This window comes from Meriones unguiculatus, chromosome 17, assembly GCF_030254825.1.
Source record: "Meriones unguiculatus strain TT.TT164.6M chromosome 17, Bangor_MerUng_6.1, whole genome shotgun sequence".
Taxonomy (NCBI): Eukaryota; Metazoa; Chordata; class Mammalia; order Rodentia; family Muridae; genus Meriones; species Meriones unguiculatus.
The window spans coordinates 47,961,867-47,981,995 of record NC_083364.1 but is presented as its reverse complement, the minus strand read 5'-3'; the positions used below and the strand labels follow the sequence as shown (position 1 = coordinate 47,981,995).

Genomic DNA, 20,129 nt, shown 5'->3' with positions numbered 1-20,129 from the left:
TAATGAGGACACATTCTGAGAAATCAGTGTCACGTGATGTCACTAATAAACATCCTAGAGTGTAACTAAGGCGGCCTCAACATTACCAGAGGATACCATCTTACAGAAACTCTAGCATTGCTGTGATCATCCTCATAAACATTCACACTGAACACTGAGCACAATGATAACTAAACACTGTAAAAATAAATGTCATCTAATCAGGCAGTGTATGCTCCCTAGAATTCGCATACCAATGACAATGATAAACCCATAAATAAATCACTGGAAGTAATGTGCTAAGTGCTGTGACTGAGAAGTATCAGTCAGCATTACAATAGGTACTAAAGTTACCTTAGGTAATCACATAAAAGTCATTTCCAACAAAACACTACAACAGTACATACTTTTTTAAATATTTATTTTGTGTATACACATGGGTATGGAGGTCAGAGGACAATTTTTAGGAGTTGGCCCTCGCCTCCCACCATGTGGGATCTGGTAATTAAACTCAGGTCATCAGACCTGACAGTAAGCACCTTTACCCACTCAGTCATCACACAGCCCCAAACAGTACTTTTCACTGTTAACTAGTTCAATGGTATTACAAAACTAGTTCAAAGTTATGTTAACCTGCCTATTTACAATTTAAAGAAAAAAAAACTATATATTTATAAGCTAAATACATTCATAAGTTAAAATTAAGTATAAAGCATTATTATATTCTAACTTACTAACAACATCTTGGCTGAATTAATCAAAAGTTAACAGATCTTACAATTAAAACATTATTTTCATTCAAAAACTTTTAATAATACTGTCTAAGAAGGAATAATGCTTATCAGAGCCTACTTAGGGCTTATTTATCACTACAAACAATCAAATCTATCCCTATTACACTTAAAGTGTAAACCAAAGAAGATTGTCAGTCCTCATGTAATTATTTAATGAGCCAGTGTATCTGACATTGACACAGTAAGGTAGAAATGAACACTTAGGTTCAGCTAGAGAATATTATTAATAACATAATAATATTAATATTAAGGAGTAAAATAAAAAACCAAAAAAACTATAAATTCTTATAGCAAACTACAAAAGGAATATACCTAATTTAAAAATTAGTACACCACTTTCTCCTGTAGATCAAGAAAATTAGGTATCAAAATAACAATTACTGTATTTATTTAAAAAAAATTTTAGCCAAGCCTGCTGGCTTAAAACAGATAATTCCAGCTACCTGGGAGGCTATGGCAGGAAGAATTCAAGTTCACAGTTTCTCTGGGCTACAGAGCAAGTCGTAGGCCAACATGGGCGACTTGGTGAAATCCTGCCTCACACAGAGCAGAGACAGAGGCAGCTCAGCAGTAGGTCACTTGTCTAGCACTGGGGATGCAGGCACTAAGGTTCCATCTCAATTCCCAGCACAAAACAAACAAAAATGCCAACCATATTACTTTGCCATTTGTCAGTATAAATGTGAAGTAGATACAATAAGAGCCAAAATAAACAACACGCTCTGAAGCAACAAAACCGTTTGTGAGAGTTCTTCTGGGTCATAGTTCCAAAAGTACAAATCCAAAAGGATAAATTCCTAGGCCAATGAACCATTACTCCCAAATAACAAAGCATTATTTTTACTTTCTTATCCTTTAAGTTCCACGTAACAATTCCCAAAAGATACAATGACTAAAACACACACACACACACACACACACACACACACACAAAATGGCTTAAATTAATAATTTCTGAAAAAAAATGTTTCCTAAAAGTTCTGGGACACAGTTGTTCTATCCAAATAATCTACCTCTGAGAAATCTGACTATTAAAAAATTGAGAAAATACATATACACACATAAAAAGAAAACTGAAGAGGAAAGAAAAAAACCCTCAACATCATATATATTAAAACTGGAACAACACAAAGAAAATGAATATGATCCCTATGTAAGGATGATATGAAAATTACTGAAGCACTGCATATTTTTTTCATTTGTTAGAAAATGGAAAGTAGGCAGGTAGTGGTGGGGCACACCCTTAATCCCAGCACTCAGGAAGCAGAGGCAGGTGGGTCTCTGTGAGTGAGAGGCAAGCCTGGTCTACAGACTAAGCACCAAGACAGCTAGGGCTACACTGATAAATCCTGTCCCAGAAAAACAAACAAACAAACAAACAAACCAGGTATTGTGCATTTTTTTCACAGCATTTCAAACCAACATATAAAAATATGAACACAGATGTGATCAATCTGAGAAAAGAGCTAATACATCTAACCTAAAGCAAGTGAAAATATACTAGCACAAAAGCTTCACCTAAATATACTTATATCTACCCGATCCAAACATAAATGATTTAGTTTAAAATGTGTCACCATTTTGGCTGATACTAAAGTACACATTTAAACCTCTAAAAACAGATTTTTAAAAGTTACTACTAGTAATTTTTTTAAAAAGATGATAAAATTGCTTAGAATAAACTACAAAATGTAATATTAATCTAACATTAGCACCTGTTACTCAGCAAAGGTAATCCATGTACTTAAACTAGTAGTTTTGTTGTAAAAACAAACAAACAAGCAAACAAACCTGATTATCTATCCCCAGGGCCCACACCATAGAAGGAGAGAACCAACTATCCCAAGTTATCCATCAGACTTCGATGTGCTTGCATCAAATACACACATGCATATGTACACACTCAAAATAAACAAATACAATTTAAAATTTATATATAGGCAAAAAGTAGGGCCACTGACTTTAGAAATGTTAAGCAATACCTTGCTTTCCAGTGTAATCTCCTTAACTGCTTCAGTAATTCCTGTAATGCCTGTTTAAAATTCAGCAAAAAAATAAAAATAAAAATAAAAAAAATAAAACTAAAATTAAGCTGCAAACATTCCATTTACTTGAACAAAACATTTATTTAAATTCTCACAGCTCTGAAATAGACATATCTTAACAGAATACTTACAAATGAATTTTTGCAAATAATCAACAGTACCTAAAAATGCCTCCAAAAAGGCAAAAAGAATTCTAATTTAAAATCTTACCTATATTACCATGATTTGCCCTATTCAATCACCCATTTATTATTAGTCATTTGAATTTTTATCACAACACACTAAGATCAAGTAATTATATGACTTATATTTACATGTTAATTAGACCTACATCAAAATTAGGGTTTGGTTACATTGATACATTATTTGCTTCAAAAACCTTGGCCATCTGAATGCAGTAAGAACACACCACACTCTTATAGACACTTTACTTTACCAAGTATTTCCACATCTTATTAATCCTTACAAACTCCATCCAGAAAAAAGACTAACAATTTCTCCCTATGAAGAAATTAAGTTGACAGACAGGTTAAATGAGCTGCTTGAGGCTCACAGAAGTTAGGAAGTTGGGACTAAAATTCACATAAAGAGACTTTCGTCAATTATTCTCACTGTATTTACTGGGTACATCCTCAGAAGCCCCTTGTCACGGAAAGTTATCCTGCAGAGCAGCAGTAGCACCACACCGCAGTCCTGCTTACTATTTCTAGTCCCAAGCACCTATCAGAGTTCTAAAATGGACAGTTTAACCAAGATGGGAAACTCACTAAAATGAGAGTACCTAACATTGCTACAGATCAAAAAATCCGCAGTTCAAAATTTTCTTAATCTAAAACTGGCATGCCTTTAACATTCCTAAACAAAGGATGACAAGCTCACCTTCACATTTCATAGCAGTCTGGCTATGATCCTACAATTGATATGATCAATCAAGACAGTAAAACCCATAACTTAGCCAATCAAACTAATAATACAAAACTACCAGACATGAAAAGAAAGCTACTGGCATAAGAAAAGACAGGTTGATCAATGGAATCAAATCAAAGACCCAGAAATAAACTCACATACCTACGCACACTTGATTTTTGACAAAGAAGCCAAAACTATACAATGGGAAAAAAAAGCATATTCAACAAATCTAACTAGATATCTGCATATAAAAGAATGCAAATAGATCCATATTTATCTCCCTGCATAAAACTCAAATCCAAGTGGATCAAAGATCTCAACATAAAACCAGATACACTAGATACAACAGACGACAAAGTGGTAAATAAACTGGGACACATTGGCACAGGAGACAACTTCCTGAACAGTTCAGAACTCAGGCACTAAGATCAACAATTAATAAGTTGGGCCTCATGAAACCAAGAAGTTTTTGAAAGGCAAAGGACACTGTCAATAGAACAAAATGGCAGTCTACAGATTGGGAAAAGATCTTCACCAACTCTATATCCAACAAAAGGCTAATATCCATAAAATATAAAGAACTCAAGAAATTAAGCTTCAACAAACCAAGTAAGCCAATTAAAAAATGGAATGCAGAGATAAACAAAGACGTCTCAACCGAGGAATCTCGAATGGTGGAGAAACCCTTAAAGAAATGCTCAATGTCCTTAGTCATTAGGGAAATACAAATCAAAACTACTCTGAGAGTCTATCTTACACCCATCAGAATGGCTAAGAACAAAAACTCAAGTTACAGGAGATGCTGGAGAGGATGTGGAGAAAGGGGAACACTGCCCCATTGCTGGTGGGAGTAAAAACTTGTACAACCACTTTGGAAATCAATCTGGCACTTTCTTAGAAAATTGGAATAGTTATACCCCAAGACCCAGCTATACCATTCCTGGGCATATGTTCAAAAGAGGCTCCACCATACCACAAGGACAATTGCTCATATAGACAGAAAATGGAAACAACCTAGATGTCTCTCAACTAAAAAATGAATAAAGAAAATGAGGTATATTTATACAATGGAATAGTACTCAAGCTATTAAAAACAAAGACATCATGAAATTTATAGGCAAATGGACAGAACTAGAAAATATCATTCTGAGGTTACCCAGACCCAGAAAGATACACATGGTATATACTCTCTTATAAGCAGATATTAGCCATATAGTACAGGATAACTATATTACAATTCACAGACCCAAAGAAGCTAAGTAACAATGAGGGCCCAAGGGAGGATGCTTGAATCTCATCAGAAGGGGAAATAAAATAGACATTGGAGGTAGATGGAGGGAGAAAACTGTATGGAAGAGGGGATAGGAAGGGATCAAGTTAGAAGAGAACTGGGAAAGAGACTGAAACTGGTTGTCGAGGGAGGGACAAGTCTGGGATGAGAAACCTAGAAAAAAGGGAAACTTCCCAGCAATTTATAAGGGTGACCCTAGCTAAGACTCCTAGCAACACAGGATATGGAACCTGAAATGTCCACCACCTATAATCAGGCAAGACTTGCAGCAGAGAGATAGGAGCTACGACCCACCCACAAAACTTTTGACCCAAAATTTGTCCTGCCTACAAGATGTTCAGGGGTGAAAATGGGACAGAAATTGAGAGAATGGCCCACCAATGACTAACCCAACCTGAGACCTATCCTATGAGAGAGAGTCAACCCCTGACACTATTAATGATATTCTGCTATACTTGCAGACAGGAGCCTAACAAAACTGTCCTCTGAGAAGCTTCACCAAGCAACTGATGAAAACATGCAGAAACCCACAACCAAACATTGGGTGGAGCTTGGAAAATCTTGTGGAACAGGGCGATGCATGACTGAGGAGCCAGAGAGGTCAAGGACACCACAAAAAAACCTACAGAATCAACTAACCTGGTTCAAAGAAACTGAAACACCAACCAAAGAGCATGAATGACATGGACCTAAGCCCCTTACACATATGTAACAGAAGTGCAGGTCCCCTAACAAACAGAGCAGGGGCTATCTCTCACTCCGTTTTGGATTCCTTTCCGCTAACTGGGCTGCCTTGTCTAGCCTCTACAGAAGAAGATGTACCTAGTCTTAGTATAACTTTATATGCCAAAGTGGGTTGATATCCATGGAAGGCCTCCCCTTTTCTTAGGAGAAAGGGTCAGGGAACAGAGGGAGGAGAGATGGAAGAGGGAAGGACTGGGAGAAGAGGAGGGAGAGGAAGAGGTGTTTGGGATGTAAAGTTAAATAAATAAATGAGAAAAAAAAAAGTAGGTGGATCACATCCGATCAACTAAAGGAGAGAAGAGGAAATGAAGGCCTATAAACTGCCTGCAATATCGACTTCCTGCTAGGATGTACCCTGCAAAATTCAATTGTCACATAAGCCAATTCCTTAAAATAAATCTACTTATATTACAGTGTAGCAGTGATCCTGAAAGAACAGGTATTGGGAACGTAAAATTTCCACAAGAGATCCTATACTATGCGAGCATAGGCTTTAAGTCCTGGCTATAGAAGAAAAGAGTGGGTGTTTACTGAAACGTGACAATTTATATCATAGCTAAATCTATATTACATTATATCATATTATAATATTATAATATATTATATGATTCTATTTCCTGGACTTTTTTTCATTTTTTTCTACAAAACTATAACATCACTGAAGAGAAGGTAAAGAGATATTTTCTCTCTTAGGTCTAGCCAAAACTGTAAATAAATCCATTCCTAAATCCCATGGTTTTCCCGTAACATGACAGAAAGCTCCAGTTTCTCCTGTCATACCTATCTTATAGCAGTATCATTATACAGCTCCTACTGGTTCTCTTCCTCTACAGAACTAATACAGAGGCTAATAATAGAAAAAAGCAACAATGAAACCTGGACAGTGTAAAGCAAGAAAAACTGGCCTCAGTTGGGAATACCACTTTATCCTCAAACACAGTTTAAAGTTATAAGTCTACAAGTATCTCTAATGAAGATTAGGACCTATCATGTGCATTAAATGAAATGAAAGACAATACTATTGTTATTTTCCACATAGGAAAATGATGTTACTTGTTCTGTACCTTTAAGCCAATGTTTTGTAGCTGTTAAATTTTTGTAGACTTTTGCCAGTCCATGCATACTAACACCTACTTCACTCTGTGCATTCTGACCCTATATGCATGTTCTTCAGCTTTAGGGTAGTAGTTCTAAAATACAATACAACTAGAACATGTAACATTTCTGCAGCTTTTCAGAGGAAACTGCGCTGTAAATAATATTCGAGTCTGTCAACACGCAGTTTATTGCCAATGTGCTACCTATATCTTCCAGCCATGAGAAATGTGATGAAGAACATTGAAAACCCCTTGAAAGATCTGCGGGAAAGCCTAACATGAAACAGTCAGGAAGGAATGATTAATGGAACTGGTTTAAAATGATGCTGACCTACCACCTTCTCCAGGCTTTAACACAAGAGAGTCTGAGCAAACTCATGTGCACAGTCAGTACTTTTATTGGATTTTTTTTATTTAGAAATAATGAAAATAAATTATTTTCAAATTACAACTGAAGCAGCAGATACTACTTTTTCCGGGTCAAGTCTTTGGGGACATTGCACCTTATGTATCCTTTTTTTTATAATTTTAAATCAAGCCTATTATAAAAGATGATGACAATTTTTTTAAATAATTTAAACTAAATACATGTTACTCTGTATGCCTCTCACCTGTGTTGTGGTATGTATCTACCCATCCCCCATCACCATCATCTTCTTCAATGATTGCCTCCAATTCATCTGAATACTCCATCTGTTTACACCGTTTGTAGCATGGAACTATTGAAAAAGCCAAATACAATTACTAGTATATAATCCTTTGATGATAAAACCATTAGAAAGAGAAGGCTTCTATCATAAAAAGAAGAAGAAAAAAAACCTCAATATTACCAAGATATTAAGTGAACCTTTCTCTTCCAGTGAGACTGATAATTGAAGAGTTACCCTCAACCCAAAGACACATAATTATCTGGCCTCATTAATCCTTCCCCAATCTGCTTTATCAGAAGACAAATAAAGAGGCTCTGGTGTGAACATCTCTGCCTTCCTTTGCCATGATGATTTGTGAGGAACAGCTGGCTGAAGCCAGATGACTGTGTTCAGTTCCATACTAATGAATAATATTTCACACTAATGGCCCTGGCCTCAAAATATGCAAACACCACCTGTCATACTGAAAGGTGGTAGAGGTGACCTCCACAATGCAAGCCTAAAGTAACTGTCAACATAAATTTCATAATTCATATTTAAGCTCCAGTTATTTACAAAGGATAAACAGATTAAAATTCAACAACCAGCTAATTTTACTTCCTAATATAATACAGGTGTCAATTTTTTCATATAGATTTATCAATTAATAAGTATTATAATACAAATTACAGGTTTATGAAATAACAAACATGATGCTCAAGATACTACTATTAATTTTCTGATTAAACAACCAGGAAATAAATTATTAACCTTAAAAATAAATACACTATAGAATTGACTTCTGGTATTTTTTTGTTTGTTTGCTTTGTGGTACTGTCTAGCAAACACAGGGCTTTGAACTGAGCAAGCCCTCTACCACAGAGCTAGCGTTTCTGCTTTCTTTTAAGCACTGAAATTGAAGGAGACCACATGGTCACTTTATACAGTGTAGGCTGGCCTTGCACTTACTATGCAGCCCAGCTAGCCTCCTTCCACCCCTATGTGCAGGACAGTGCACACAGGCACCATGCCTGTAAAACTGCTACTAATTACATATCAGCTCCTTTCCCAGATTAGGTTAAATTAAAACAGAAGTCAATGTATTGTTACATGGTTATTTTAAGACTACCACAATCTTCCGATGTTTTAAAAATTAACTTTATAAATAAGATGACATATTTTTAGAAGAGTTTTTGTGCCTGTGGCTACACTTCCGATGGCAAAACAGGTAATAAAATCTTTAACATGAGCTTTTTTCTTTCGTCAAATGTGGAATCAATTTCATGTTCCATAAAAATTCACATCGAACAGCTAAATATATTGTGATTATGAAATCAACCTAAAAAAGAAAAAAACTTATTAAGAGAAATCTAAGTGCATCTAAGTTTTCCTGGAAATGACTTCTTCCATAGCTTGACAATTAGATCTTTTTGGAAAAAAGAACTAAAAAGGGAAGAAAAAAAAAAAAACCAACTGAAAACATTCCTGGAACAGAAAAGCCAAAGCTTCACGAAATTTTCTTATTTTCATCTGTAAGAAGCTTTAAGCCTAATTTCAGGCACAAATTAGGATTAATAACTGTAAATGGGATTTTGTTGTTTCAGTATACTGTGCAAAATTTACTAACGTATACAATGATATAATTCTTACCATTTTTGGTTACCAAAAATTGTTTCCCTGTTGGTAGGTATGCCTTCACTTTCAATTCTTCCCCTGTAGCCCTTTGAAAACAGTGAAAAGCACCAATACAATATTTTAAAAGTCAAATATGTAACGGAAGATATCACATGAAAATCTCAAGACTACAAAAATCTGCATTTCTGTGGAAATTGCTTTAGGACTGCTTAGGAAAATCTGCCATAAGAAGAGCATATACAAACATGACTGAAATATATAGGAAATGCAGATAGAAGAGATATTAGGATAAAATGGTAAAATAATAGAACCAGGAAACTATTACACTTCCCTCTAAAAAAAAGAAAATGCATCTCTTTCATAATCTATCCCATCATATAACCTCTCAAACGGTTAATATCAAAGTACTGCTCAGTTTTAGATTAGAGAAAGGGAAGAAAAAGCTGAATGATATTACATACAAAGAAGATCCATTATCTCCTAAAAGGAAGTAGGAGCTGGGAAGGATAGGGGGGTAGTAGTTAAATATGGTCTACCTGAAAGAAAATATCTTCATGAAACCTATCACTTTGCACAATGACTATACACTAAAAAAAGTTTAAATCCCTCCTCCTACCCATGTCCAAAATTGGAAATAAAAGATAAAAGATGCTTGAATCAAAGATGGTAATACTAGGAATAAAAATGTTTAAAAGCAAACAAAACAAACAAACAAAAAAACAGTTACAGCATGTAACTACAGGACCTCCAGCTTTACCGTGAGCTATTAATTATCAATTCATTCTTCTAACACTAAAGGCAAGGAATACTACTGTTTTCGCTTTATAAATAAGAAAACTAACATTTAAGGAGGTCAGAGTGCTCACAATCAGTAACACAGGCTGAAGGAGCCAGGATCGAGTCAAGTGACTCCAGAACTCTTAACTTAACTCCTGCTGTGAATCAGAACCACTGCTAGCAATTCTGAGCTGTTCTGGAATCTCACATTAAGAATGTATTCAAGTCCAGGAGGGCAAGATTGGGAGGGGATGAGGGAAGGGGCTACAGCTGGGATACAAAGTGAATAAATTGTAATAATTTAAAAAAAAATTTAAAAAGAAGAGCATCATCTTCTAGAGCATCATCTACTAGACCTGGCTAGGACAGAGCTAGCATATGGTGTCTTCAGAAGCATCAACACATAAATTTAAAGTTCTGCTGCCTTTTCAAGCTTTTTACATTTAAACCCCCTAGGATTTAACACATAAAGACCGGAATATCATTTGAAAGCCTCATAATCTTCTAACAAGCCCAATTATCAGATTCAACATCAGTGCTTAAAGTTCTAAGGGAAGAAGTTAAAATAAGATCATGATGGCCTATATACACGAATATATTAGCATGGAAATACTTCTTCAAGGACTAATTTAAAATTAATTATTCCTTGGCCCCAGCAATTCTAACAAAGGTGTGGGCACTGGCATAGAGTATGACTGAGTTCTTGGTTATAGTACAATTATTTCAACAATCACAGTCCATAAAAATAAAGCTGTGAGATTTCGTAGTGACTAAGGGTGCTTGCGACCACCTGAGTTCAATCTCTGGCACCCACAAGGTAAGAGAGAACTGGCTCCTCCATTGTCCTGTGACCTCCACATGTATATTCTGGCATGCTGTCTCAAACACACTCACATGCACAGTAATTTTTAAGTCTATAAATATAGCAATCTTAACTACTAAATACCAGTTAAAATTTATTGCCTATATATACTGTTCCTCCTTGCTGTGGTATATGTACAACACCTAGACTACATGGGTAATTAAAGGCAACAAGAAAGATCCTTTAATAAGAAAATGTGGGTCTATCATATTAAAGAAAAGTCAACTAAGTTCTTCTAACCAAATAAGTGTCACCTTATTTCTATACTTATTTGACTTGAAAAGCATGGATATGTGTATAAATATATATCAGAATTTAATTGTAGCAAGAAATTTAGAGCACACATGCATGAACACATTAAATCAGAGAACTTCTATGGCAAGAACTTGATTTTTAAAATATAGAGCAAAAACAAACACATGTCTACACAGAAATAAATGAATCTAACAATCCAGTACTTCTTGGGACATAAGAATTAATGCCATATAAGATACAAAGCAATTGATAAAAGCCAATGACAACTATTTCAGGTACATGTTAAAAAATAAAAAATGAAAGAAACTAAAACAGGTCACAAATGAAAGAATTTTCCAACTTTTGTCTAAAATAAATCAGGTAATTAAATTATTTAGCCAAAAAAGAAACTCATAACAACTACAACCTTGTCATTCTAGAATCCAACACTTAGAACTGTATCTTTCAAGTATAGTTGGAAAACATTAACAAAAAAGATACGTTAAAGCATGCAAACACCACGTGCATGAAAATAGTTGCTTACAGATAACTGTAACATAAACAAAACAGTTCAGCCTGTACTGAAACATTTTAGAAACCCCCTCATCCACTATTACTTAAAAGTAATAAAACTTCATTTATTCTAAAGCATGTTTGTGTTAAATTACTTTAGGATGTAAAAGTAATGGTAATGAAAAAAATTAGTTATATTCATTATGAACCTATTCCCAGCTGATTTCTAAAGAGCGAGCATAGCATTCACCTGTTATGTTAAAAGTTCAGGCATTATATCGTAAAGAACAGAAACTCCATAAAATCTCTGCATTCATCATATTGTTCAAAATTCTTCAAAAATTGTTCAAATTTATTAAACTCCTAAGGATATTTTTCAAAGAACCACAAGATCAGACCTAGAGCGAACAAAGGAAATACTAGCAAGGGAAGTAAAGTGGATTTGATTCTGTCCACACTTTCTGATAAAGGAGAAAAGTAAATACATGACACCTATTTCTCCCCCTTTATTTTCCTTGGAGTATCACTGTGGTGCTGTTAGTAGATGAACCTAATAAAGAAGCTTGTGTGTCGTTCTACTCTTCATATGCGAACCTCGCTTACCAACTGCCTGCAATGCTAAAGCTATACACCTCTCAGTAGTGTTCTAATTTTCACTTAACATTACTTACCATTGCCATGTTGGACAGTGGTGGACTAAGTGATCTCCAGCTGCCACAAACTATTCAGGGTTTGCAAGGAATATGGAAAAAGCGGAAAAGAAACATTGAACATCACTGAGTACAGGGTGGCAAAATACCAAACTGATCACCCTGGGTAACTCTGATACTTAATAATCAACTGAAATGCAAATAGCACAAAACCTGCTTTAGCAACCTGAAGATTTATTTTCAATTCGCAAAGTTAAAAAAAGTTTTATTTAGCACCTATTAAAAACTCGGCTTTGAACACTGTTATCTTCATTTTTTGTATTCTGTGTAACCCTGGCTGCTCCGGAACTTGTTTTGTAGACCAGGCTGGCCTATCAACTACTTCTGCCTCCCAGTCCTGTGTCACCATGGCCGGCAAACACGCCTATCTATAATTCAATTATGAAACATTTCATGTTTCAAACACGATATGAAATCACCAAAGGCAAGGCAATGAACTTCAAGTGTCAAGATCTTGCAATTCAATAAATAGAGTCTTGTAAAGGACTGGAAACTCATAAAAAATGTTTAAATAAATAAATAGATACTATTTCATTAAATCATAGTGGAGGTTTCTTCATCCTCATACTATTTAATTTCTTAAGAATTATTTTATAAGTGCTTTGCCTGCATTTGTGTCTTTACATTTCTTGTGTCCACAGGGGTCAGAAAAAAATACGTCAGGTCCCCTGGAACAGAAGTTAGAGATGGTTGTGAGCCACCATGTGGTTGCTGGAAACCAAACTCAGGTTTTCTGCAGTATCAAGTAGTCTTAACCACTGAGGTATCTCCTCAGCACTCTTTTGATTTTTTTAAGAAACTTTTGTTTTGTTTTGTTTTTTTGTTTTGTTTTTTGTTTTGGTTTGTTTATTTTTTGGTGGTTCTGGTGAATCAAAACTGGGGCATGCTAACTAAGCAAGCACTCTGCAGCTGAGCTATTTCCTCCTGCCCTAGACCAATGTTAAAAGCTTTCTTACATTCTTAAAAGGATCCAAGAGGGAAAAAAAAAATTATAGTAACAAACAATGGGAGTAGAGGAGTTCAGTTCTGGACTAATGGTGAAAACATCTACAAAATCAGGTGCGAGTTCCAGGCTGGACCTCAAGCACCTCTTAACACTAAGCCTGGTGGCACAAGCCTATAATCCAGCACTTCTGAGGTAGAAGCAGGATCAAAGAGTTCAAGGTCCTCATTAGCTACTTGGAGCATTCCACGCTGGCCCGGGATACATGAGACCTGTCTGAAAATTTCTGAGAGGGAGAGGTGTAAAGGGAGACGAGGAAAAAAAACAAGAAAGAAAAAGATCTAATTGATTCCTTAGGCTTTAAGAGCAGGCTGAACATTATATATAAGCTTTCATTTTTCTTCACAAATAAAAATTAGACTCAGAAAAAAACAATTTAATAATGGAAAATTTTCTAATTCACATGAATATAAGGTAATCTTACTGAAAGACACTTTCAGAAGCAGAAAACAAGAATCGGCTAAGCAGAGCTACAGTGTAACAACTGGAAAGACTTGAAAATGCTTTCCCAACTGTTTCTATTTCACAATAGCTCTTATTTAGAACTTTATATTATTTATTGATTTATTACACAGCATAAAATTAGGGTACATTCCATATTATCAATATCTGATTGGCCTGCTCTTTGATCACCTCCCCCTGAGGGGGAGCAGCCTTACCAGGACACAGAATATGACAATGCAGCCACTCCTGATGTGATCTGATAGACTAAGATCAGAAGGAAGGAAAGAAGGACCTCCCCTATCAGTGGACTTGGGGAGGGGCATGCGTGAAGAAGGGCGAGGGAGGGTGGGACCGGGAGGGGAGGGGGAAGGGGCCTATGGGGGGATACAAAGTGAATAAAGTGTAATTAATAAAATAAAATAAAATTTAAAAAAAGTATATCTATCCACAAGTGCATTTTCATTTGAAAGAGTAAAATTCAACTATGCAAGCACTCTGAGAATATTCTACTTAAGATGATATATCTTAAAGAACTTTATTCCCAACCTGAACTTTTTCTTCTTTCACTTAATACATTTTTTTATTGTTTTAAACTGGTCATGTAATGACAGAAGCCAAAATAAAAATAATAGCTTCTTTCTGCCTTCAATGTTGAACATTTGGGGGTTACCATAACTATGTGCTGCTTTTAGCTCTGTGGTTGTCAGGAATTTATCACCACATAAAGTAACAAGTTAACAAATGCAAACCAAAAACAAATTATTAAAAACGGAAATTTTTAAATTATATTGCCTTCAAGTCAAAAGACATTAATTTTATCTAGTGGTCTCTTGGTGGTTAACTATTTTAAAATAACAAAACATTATGAAATAAAGCTGACAAAAGAAACCACAGAATCGTACCAATAATCAGCTCATGTGGATGTCTGTCTGCCCTGCACTTATTATTTTCAATAGCCATTATCACTTGCTTCAAAGACTCAAGTGAAATAACATGTTAGAGTCAAATTTCAAATTACCAATTGCTTATAGTACCTTTCTCATAGTAAATATTTTTCTGTGATATTCTTGATACATAATATTTGGTTAATACTATATAGATGATGCAATCAATATTTGCATTTTAGCAAACAATAGTATTCCTCAACTGACCTTCAATTCATGTATCACTATTTAAATTAACCACACAGCATTTGCTTTTCTCCAAAAGATATGGTATCAGATATGGGCTGCTTCTCATTCCAAACATAAGTATTTCCACATTTCTCAATGAAAAAAAAAAAAAAAAAAAAAAGATGGCTGGAAACTGATTGGTAAGAACCCAGAAATAAGAAGAAACAAAATTAACAACTCAATTCAGTACGTAGTATTTATCCCAAGCAAATCATACCTTCCCATTGTCTTCCCTCAGACTCATTCGATTTTAACTCAATCCTGTAATTATGTTCTATCTGAGCCTAGAACAGATTAAGCTAGTTTTGCCTTAGATTTTTTTAAGGAAAAATTCATATTCCACGAGGCTATTAAATTATTTGTGTTAGGATGAAGTTTTGTTTGAAAACAGCTTAATTCTATAGAAGTACATCCAACAGTTAGTTATATTCACAAAGAAGAGATAAGCCGAAGTGTGAAAGCACAGCATATGCTTATCTCTGTTCTTGATTTCAGATAATTAAAAGACAATTCCTGTCTGGGAAGAAAATTAATGAGAGCCTTATGAACAAAACTGACTTTTAATTGGTGTTCAACGTATTACATTCATGACATCTAAGGCAAAATAATTCTATTCCAAACCCTTCATTTTACAGATGGGTAAATATGAGGCCTAGACCTATACACTAGCTGATTTGCCTAAATTAAAAGAAATTAGACAGATGGTTCTAGAAAGCACATTCCATAGGCTGTTGAAAATCACCCTACGTCTTTATTAAAAATAAAGGCAGGTTTTTTTAATCAAAATAGTACAGCAAATTATTCTTAGGCCTCAGAATGAACTGTACTTAAGAGAGTATAATCATAAATGAAAACTGAAAGATCGTAATGTTCTGGTTTGAAGCCTTCTAATTTATAGCCACAGCCAGAGCCTCATCATGCAACACCTTATTTTATAATGTTTCATTAAAATAAGGAATATTTTTCTATTACTAATGAATAATTTTACTAATGAATGAATTTTCAGTGAAAATTGAAGATCAAGTTTAAATAAATCTGTTGCCATTATTAAGAATACAAACATAAGTATTCATAAAATTGAAGTCCGTGGGATAAATGTCTCTAGGGTGAACTACCTAAATCAGTGAGATCATAATACAGACTTGGCAAACAAGTGAAATGAACAAGTAAATTAAATATCACTCTATGCCAAAAGTTTAAAACGTACAGGGAACAGGTAAAATCCCCATAGTTCCAGTATTACTTAACTTTCAACATAACTTGTTTATCAGACAAAATGAAAGCATGGTAAAATAAACTCAGTGTCAACTATTTAACTGTTAAGCTGAATGTTAGAAGAAAAATCACTATAAAATTTCTAACGAAATGTCATAAAATATACAATTGATCTAAACAGAACCAAGATAGCACACACCAGAGCCTACTGCAAGGCACATCCTCACACAGCAATAAAGGATAAGTAGACACAAGTCCACTCCCTTTCCCACCTTTTATTTCCAAACAGTTCAACTACAGAGAAATATGAGACGTGGAAAAATGAAAAGACACTATATCTCATCTGCTAAGGGAAGTAGAAATTCTCTTAACCTAATTATTATAGCTACCTAAGTGTAATTTTCCTCAAAAAAATTCAAGATGTTTTCTAACAAAGAGAGAAAGTCACTAGTCTAAAATAATTGTAAAAATATAAAGGCTTCAGGGTATCTTCAACACTCACTTCTTCTGGGGTGATCACACCTGTTTCCTTAAATTTTGATTCCTAAAGAGAGCAAAAAGAGTGAAGTATTAGACCACCTTCAACTGAAATAACGTCTTGGGGACAAACATTTACCCCTCCTAGACAATGAAGAGTATACTACGAAACACACAAACCACTGCAACCTAAGTACACTGTGTATAACGGCATTGGTCCTCTATGACAGAGATATTCGGGAATAACGCAGATGAGTTACAAGAAACCACTTCCAGTAAAAATATGATCATCAGTACTACAAGAAAACATTGTAAAATGTTGTTAAAAAAGATGCTAATATTTAGATTACAGCGACCCGGCATGGTGAATAAGTCATTCTGCAGCACTTTAACACAGACGATGGTTTATTTAAACCGAGTAATATTAGAAACCAACAGCAGAAATCATTTTGTACTTAATATTTCCCATTATTCTCATCGCCACCATAACTTTTTTTCTGGAATATTTTTCTTGTGGACTGGGTTTTGTTATGCCAGCCAAGCTGGTGTGTAGCCCAAAATCCTCTTGCCTCGCCTCCAGAACACTGGAATTCTAGGCCATGTGTTACCACCACCATGCCCAGCTTCACTACCTTTTTAACAGTATTTTCTCCTCTAAACTGAGAATGCTATTTACTAAGTTTTACTCTACATTTTCATTTATAAGACCTCCTGAAAGTTTACAAAACGAAAACTTTGTGGTAGTCTACAAAATAAAAATATTATTATTCAACAAATATTTACCATTATATGCCAGTGCTATTTATAATGTGCCTGAAAAATAAGTCAAACTCATCTTCATACCATAAAGAAAAAAAATTTAAGTAGGGGAGCGGTGATATTAAAGTGAAATAATTTCTCAGCCAGGCTTCACCTTTGTGAGCACCTCCAGAACCCAGAGGAATTTTGACTGGCTTGGTCCTGCACAGGTAATCAAGGCCACTCTGACTTTGAGTGCCTCAGCCTTGTAACTCCAAAAGACCTTCTCAAAGCACTAACTGGCAGTCGATGGCTGCTAGGGGAAGATAAGTCCTGTTTTCTTCAGGGTGTGACCCCTGGTAGGCTGTCCATGCGCCAATGGATGGCCCTATACTCACAGACAAAGGCACCAGTAATTGGGCTCAGAGGATTCAAAAGAACTTAAAGTTGGCAGAGGCATATGCTGAAGGTGATCTGGGAGGAATTGGAGGAGAGAGTGGAGATGGATATAAACAAAATACACTGTACATGTGTAGACAAAGGACCAAACCACAGGGCTGTATGGGAAAAAGCAACACTGGCCAAGAGAGAAAAAACAAAATTCTAGAAGCAAGAGTCTGCTCCACAGCTTCCTAACGAACGTGGCTACTGTAAGGTCAGTTTCCGCCAAAGTATTCACAAGCTAAGGAGACTCAGGCTTCTACTGACTGAAGAGACCCTTCTGGATCACAAATGTCATATAAACAAAGCATGCCTTCTCTAAACCTTCACTTCCTAAGAAAACACCATGTTTCTTTCCGGATATTTCTTTTTTCTTCTTTCCCTTTCCTCGTCTAGAACAAATCTATAAGAATTCTCTCTGCAAACCAGAATGACAAGGTGAGGGCCATTAATGCTGTTAATTCTTCTTTCTTTTATACTAAAAACATATGCCACACATTGCCTCCAGGCACGGTGTCAAACACCTTTAACCTCAGCACTTGGGAGGCAGAGCAGGTGGATCTATTAGATTTCAAGGTTAGCCTGGGCTTCATAGTGAGTTCCAGACCTCCAGACCAACTAAGTCTACACAGTGAGTCCCTGCCTCAAAAAAAGTATATATATATATAAATATATATATATATAATTATATACTTATAATATATGTTATATATTATATATAAAATATATAATATTCCTTTCAAATTGGTGATCAGAAAAAATGATTCCTCTACAAGTTCTACACGTTCAACAAAATGCTAGTCTACAAGATGGCCATTTTATATTCAATTCAGGTATTTTGCTCATCTCTCCCTGAGACGAAAAGCTGAATGGATGATACACTATTAAAGCACTGTAAATCTAAACAGATACAATATTCTGAAAATATATAACATGCAATAGAAGCATTTGACTCCAACGTCAAAATTATTTCCAATTCTTAAATAGAAGGGTAATCTTAATTAAAATGACTTTCACAGTAAGCACATAAACAAGAGCTAAGCTTCTCATTTACGACTGTTCCAGAATCTTCTAACTTGATGGAAAAAAAAAATTTATTTTTCAAAGGTGTCTTAGAAATAAGTATTGAAAAGGGAAGATAATGACCAAGCGTTCCTCTTTGTCAAGGAAAGAGCCAACAGGCTACTCAGCCCATTAGCGAATTTCATGCCTGCACTAAGACTGGTAAAATTTCTACTTGAAAGCTAAATACAGACCAACAGCACTCAAGTATCTGCCACTCATTTACTATTACTGCTCGCTTTTCGCAAAGCAAAATTAAGTTACGACAAAAGGATGTATCCTAGAAGGTGTAAGAAAACTCTGAATGCAGCTTTGGAAATTCACGTTTGAAAATAAGTAAACCAGTCTGTACTAACAGCTAACGTTTTGCAACTTTCACCCGACAATGTTATAGGGTTTCCAATCTATACATTATACTATCAGATGTGCTGAATTGCTGTTATAGGATCGCTCAAGTCCAACATTAATAATCGGTTGCAGCTACTTTAAAAGCTTGTGAAACTAGAAGTTTCGCTCTAGTTCTGCTCTAAGTTACTAACTTGTTACAGTTTACTACGATCCTCTGAAACCTAAAGTAGCCGGGAAATTAGATCGCCCGATCATCAACTCACTACGAAACTCGAGAGGAAAAGTGGCATGCTGTCCGAGCTGTCATCTTTTCAAAGGTTAACCCGGGTACCTGCTCCAAAGACTAGGGGTGTCGGGGTTCAGCGTTCCTATCTCTGCTCCCGCACCACCTCGCCCCACACTCCAAGGCGCAGAGGAATGACCGGTGGGGACAGGAGACGCCTCCGAGCTTCGCTCAAGTTGAAGCCGGGGACCCGGCAAGCCTTGGGTCCGGTCCAGGAGCCCAGGGCACGGGGCTGCAGCCGGCCGCGCGTCCCGCCCCTCCACCTTCTACCCCCGTCCACGCTGGGGGACCCGCACTCGGACGGTCGGTGCAGAGCGAGCCAGCCCCGCCCCGCTTACCTTGAGGACCGGGGTCAGGTACTCGGCCACTTCCAGAGCCTTTCCCTTCACCGTGTTGATCACATTCTGCATCCTGAGACTGGAACAGCGATGGGACGCGGAGGGACAGTTCGCAACCCGGACCCGGGAGTCAAAAACTGCCCCGGACGCGGCCGACTGGCATCGAGCCCCGCGGGCGGCACCGGCCGGGCCGAGGGGGAGGGGCGGCGGCACGCGGCGGCCGGGCCCGGCTGTCACCTGGCCGCCACGGCAGAGGCCCAGCCGGCGGAGCGGGAGGCGGCTGCGCGCGCAGCGCCCCCGGCCTCTCCCGGGGCTGGCTTTCGCCCTCAAGCCCCACTTGCACCCCTTCCGGCTTCCCCTTCCTCTTCTCACTCTCTCCCAACAGCCCC

The 20,129-nt window shown here is 36.5% G+C and overlaps 1 protein-coding gene and 1 pseudogene across 2 annotated transcripts in view; one reads left to right on the top strand and one right to left on the bottom strand.

Moving 5' to 3' along the window:
- The window catches only part of Atg3 (autophagy related 3), a 29,179-nt gene extending 9,307 nt beyond the window's left edge, over positions 1 to 19,872 (bottom strand). For both annotated transcript variants that reach the window (XM_060370476.1, XM_060370477.1), the window contains exons 1-6: positions 19,741 to 19,872; positions 16,556 to 16,597; positions 12,181 to 12,230; positions 9,139 to 9,209; positions 7,471 to 7,578; positions 2,756 to 2,805 (exon numbers count right to left, since the gene is read on the bottom strand). In XM_060370476.1, the coding sequence (XP_060226459.1) occupies positions 2,756 to 2,805; positions 7,471 to 7,578; positions 9,139 to 9,209; positions 12,181 to 12,230; positions 16,556 to 16,597; positions 19,741 to 19,812 (393 nt within the window). In that variant the 5' untranslated portion in view covers positions 19,813 to 19,872. The remainder of the gene's footprint in view (positions 1 to 2,755; positions 2,806 to 7,470; positions 7,579 to 9,138; positions 9,210 to 12,180; positions 12,231 to 16,555; positions 16,598 to 19,740) is intronic.
- On the top strand, positions 1,875 to 1,967 carry LOC132648908 (U6 spliceosomal RNA; annotated as a pseudogene).
- Positions 19,873 to 20,129: the final 257 nt, after the last annotated feature.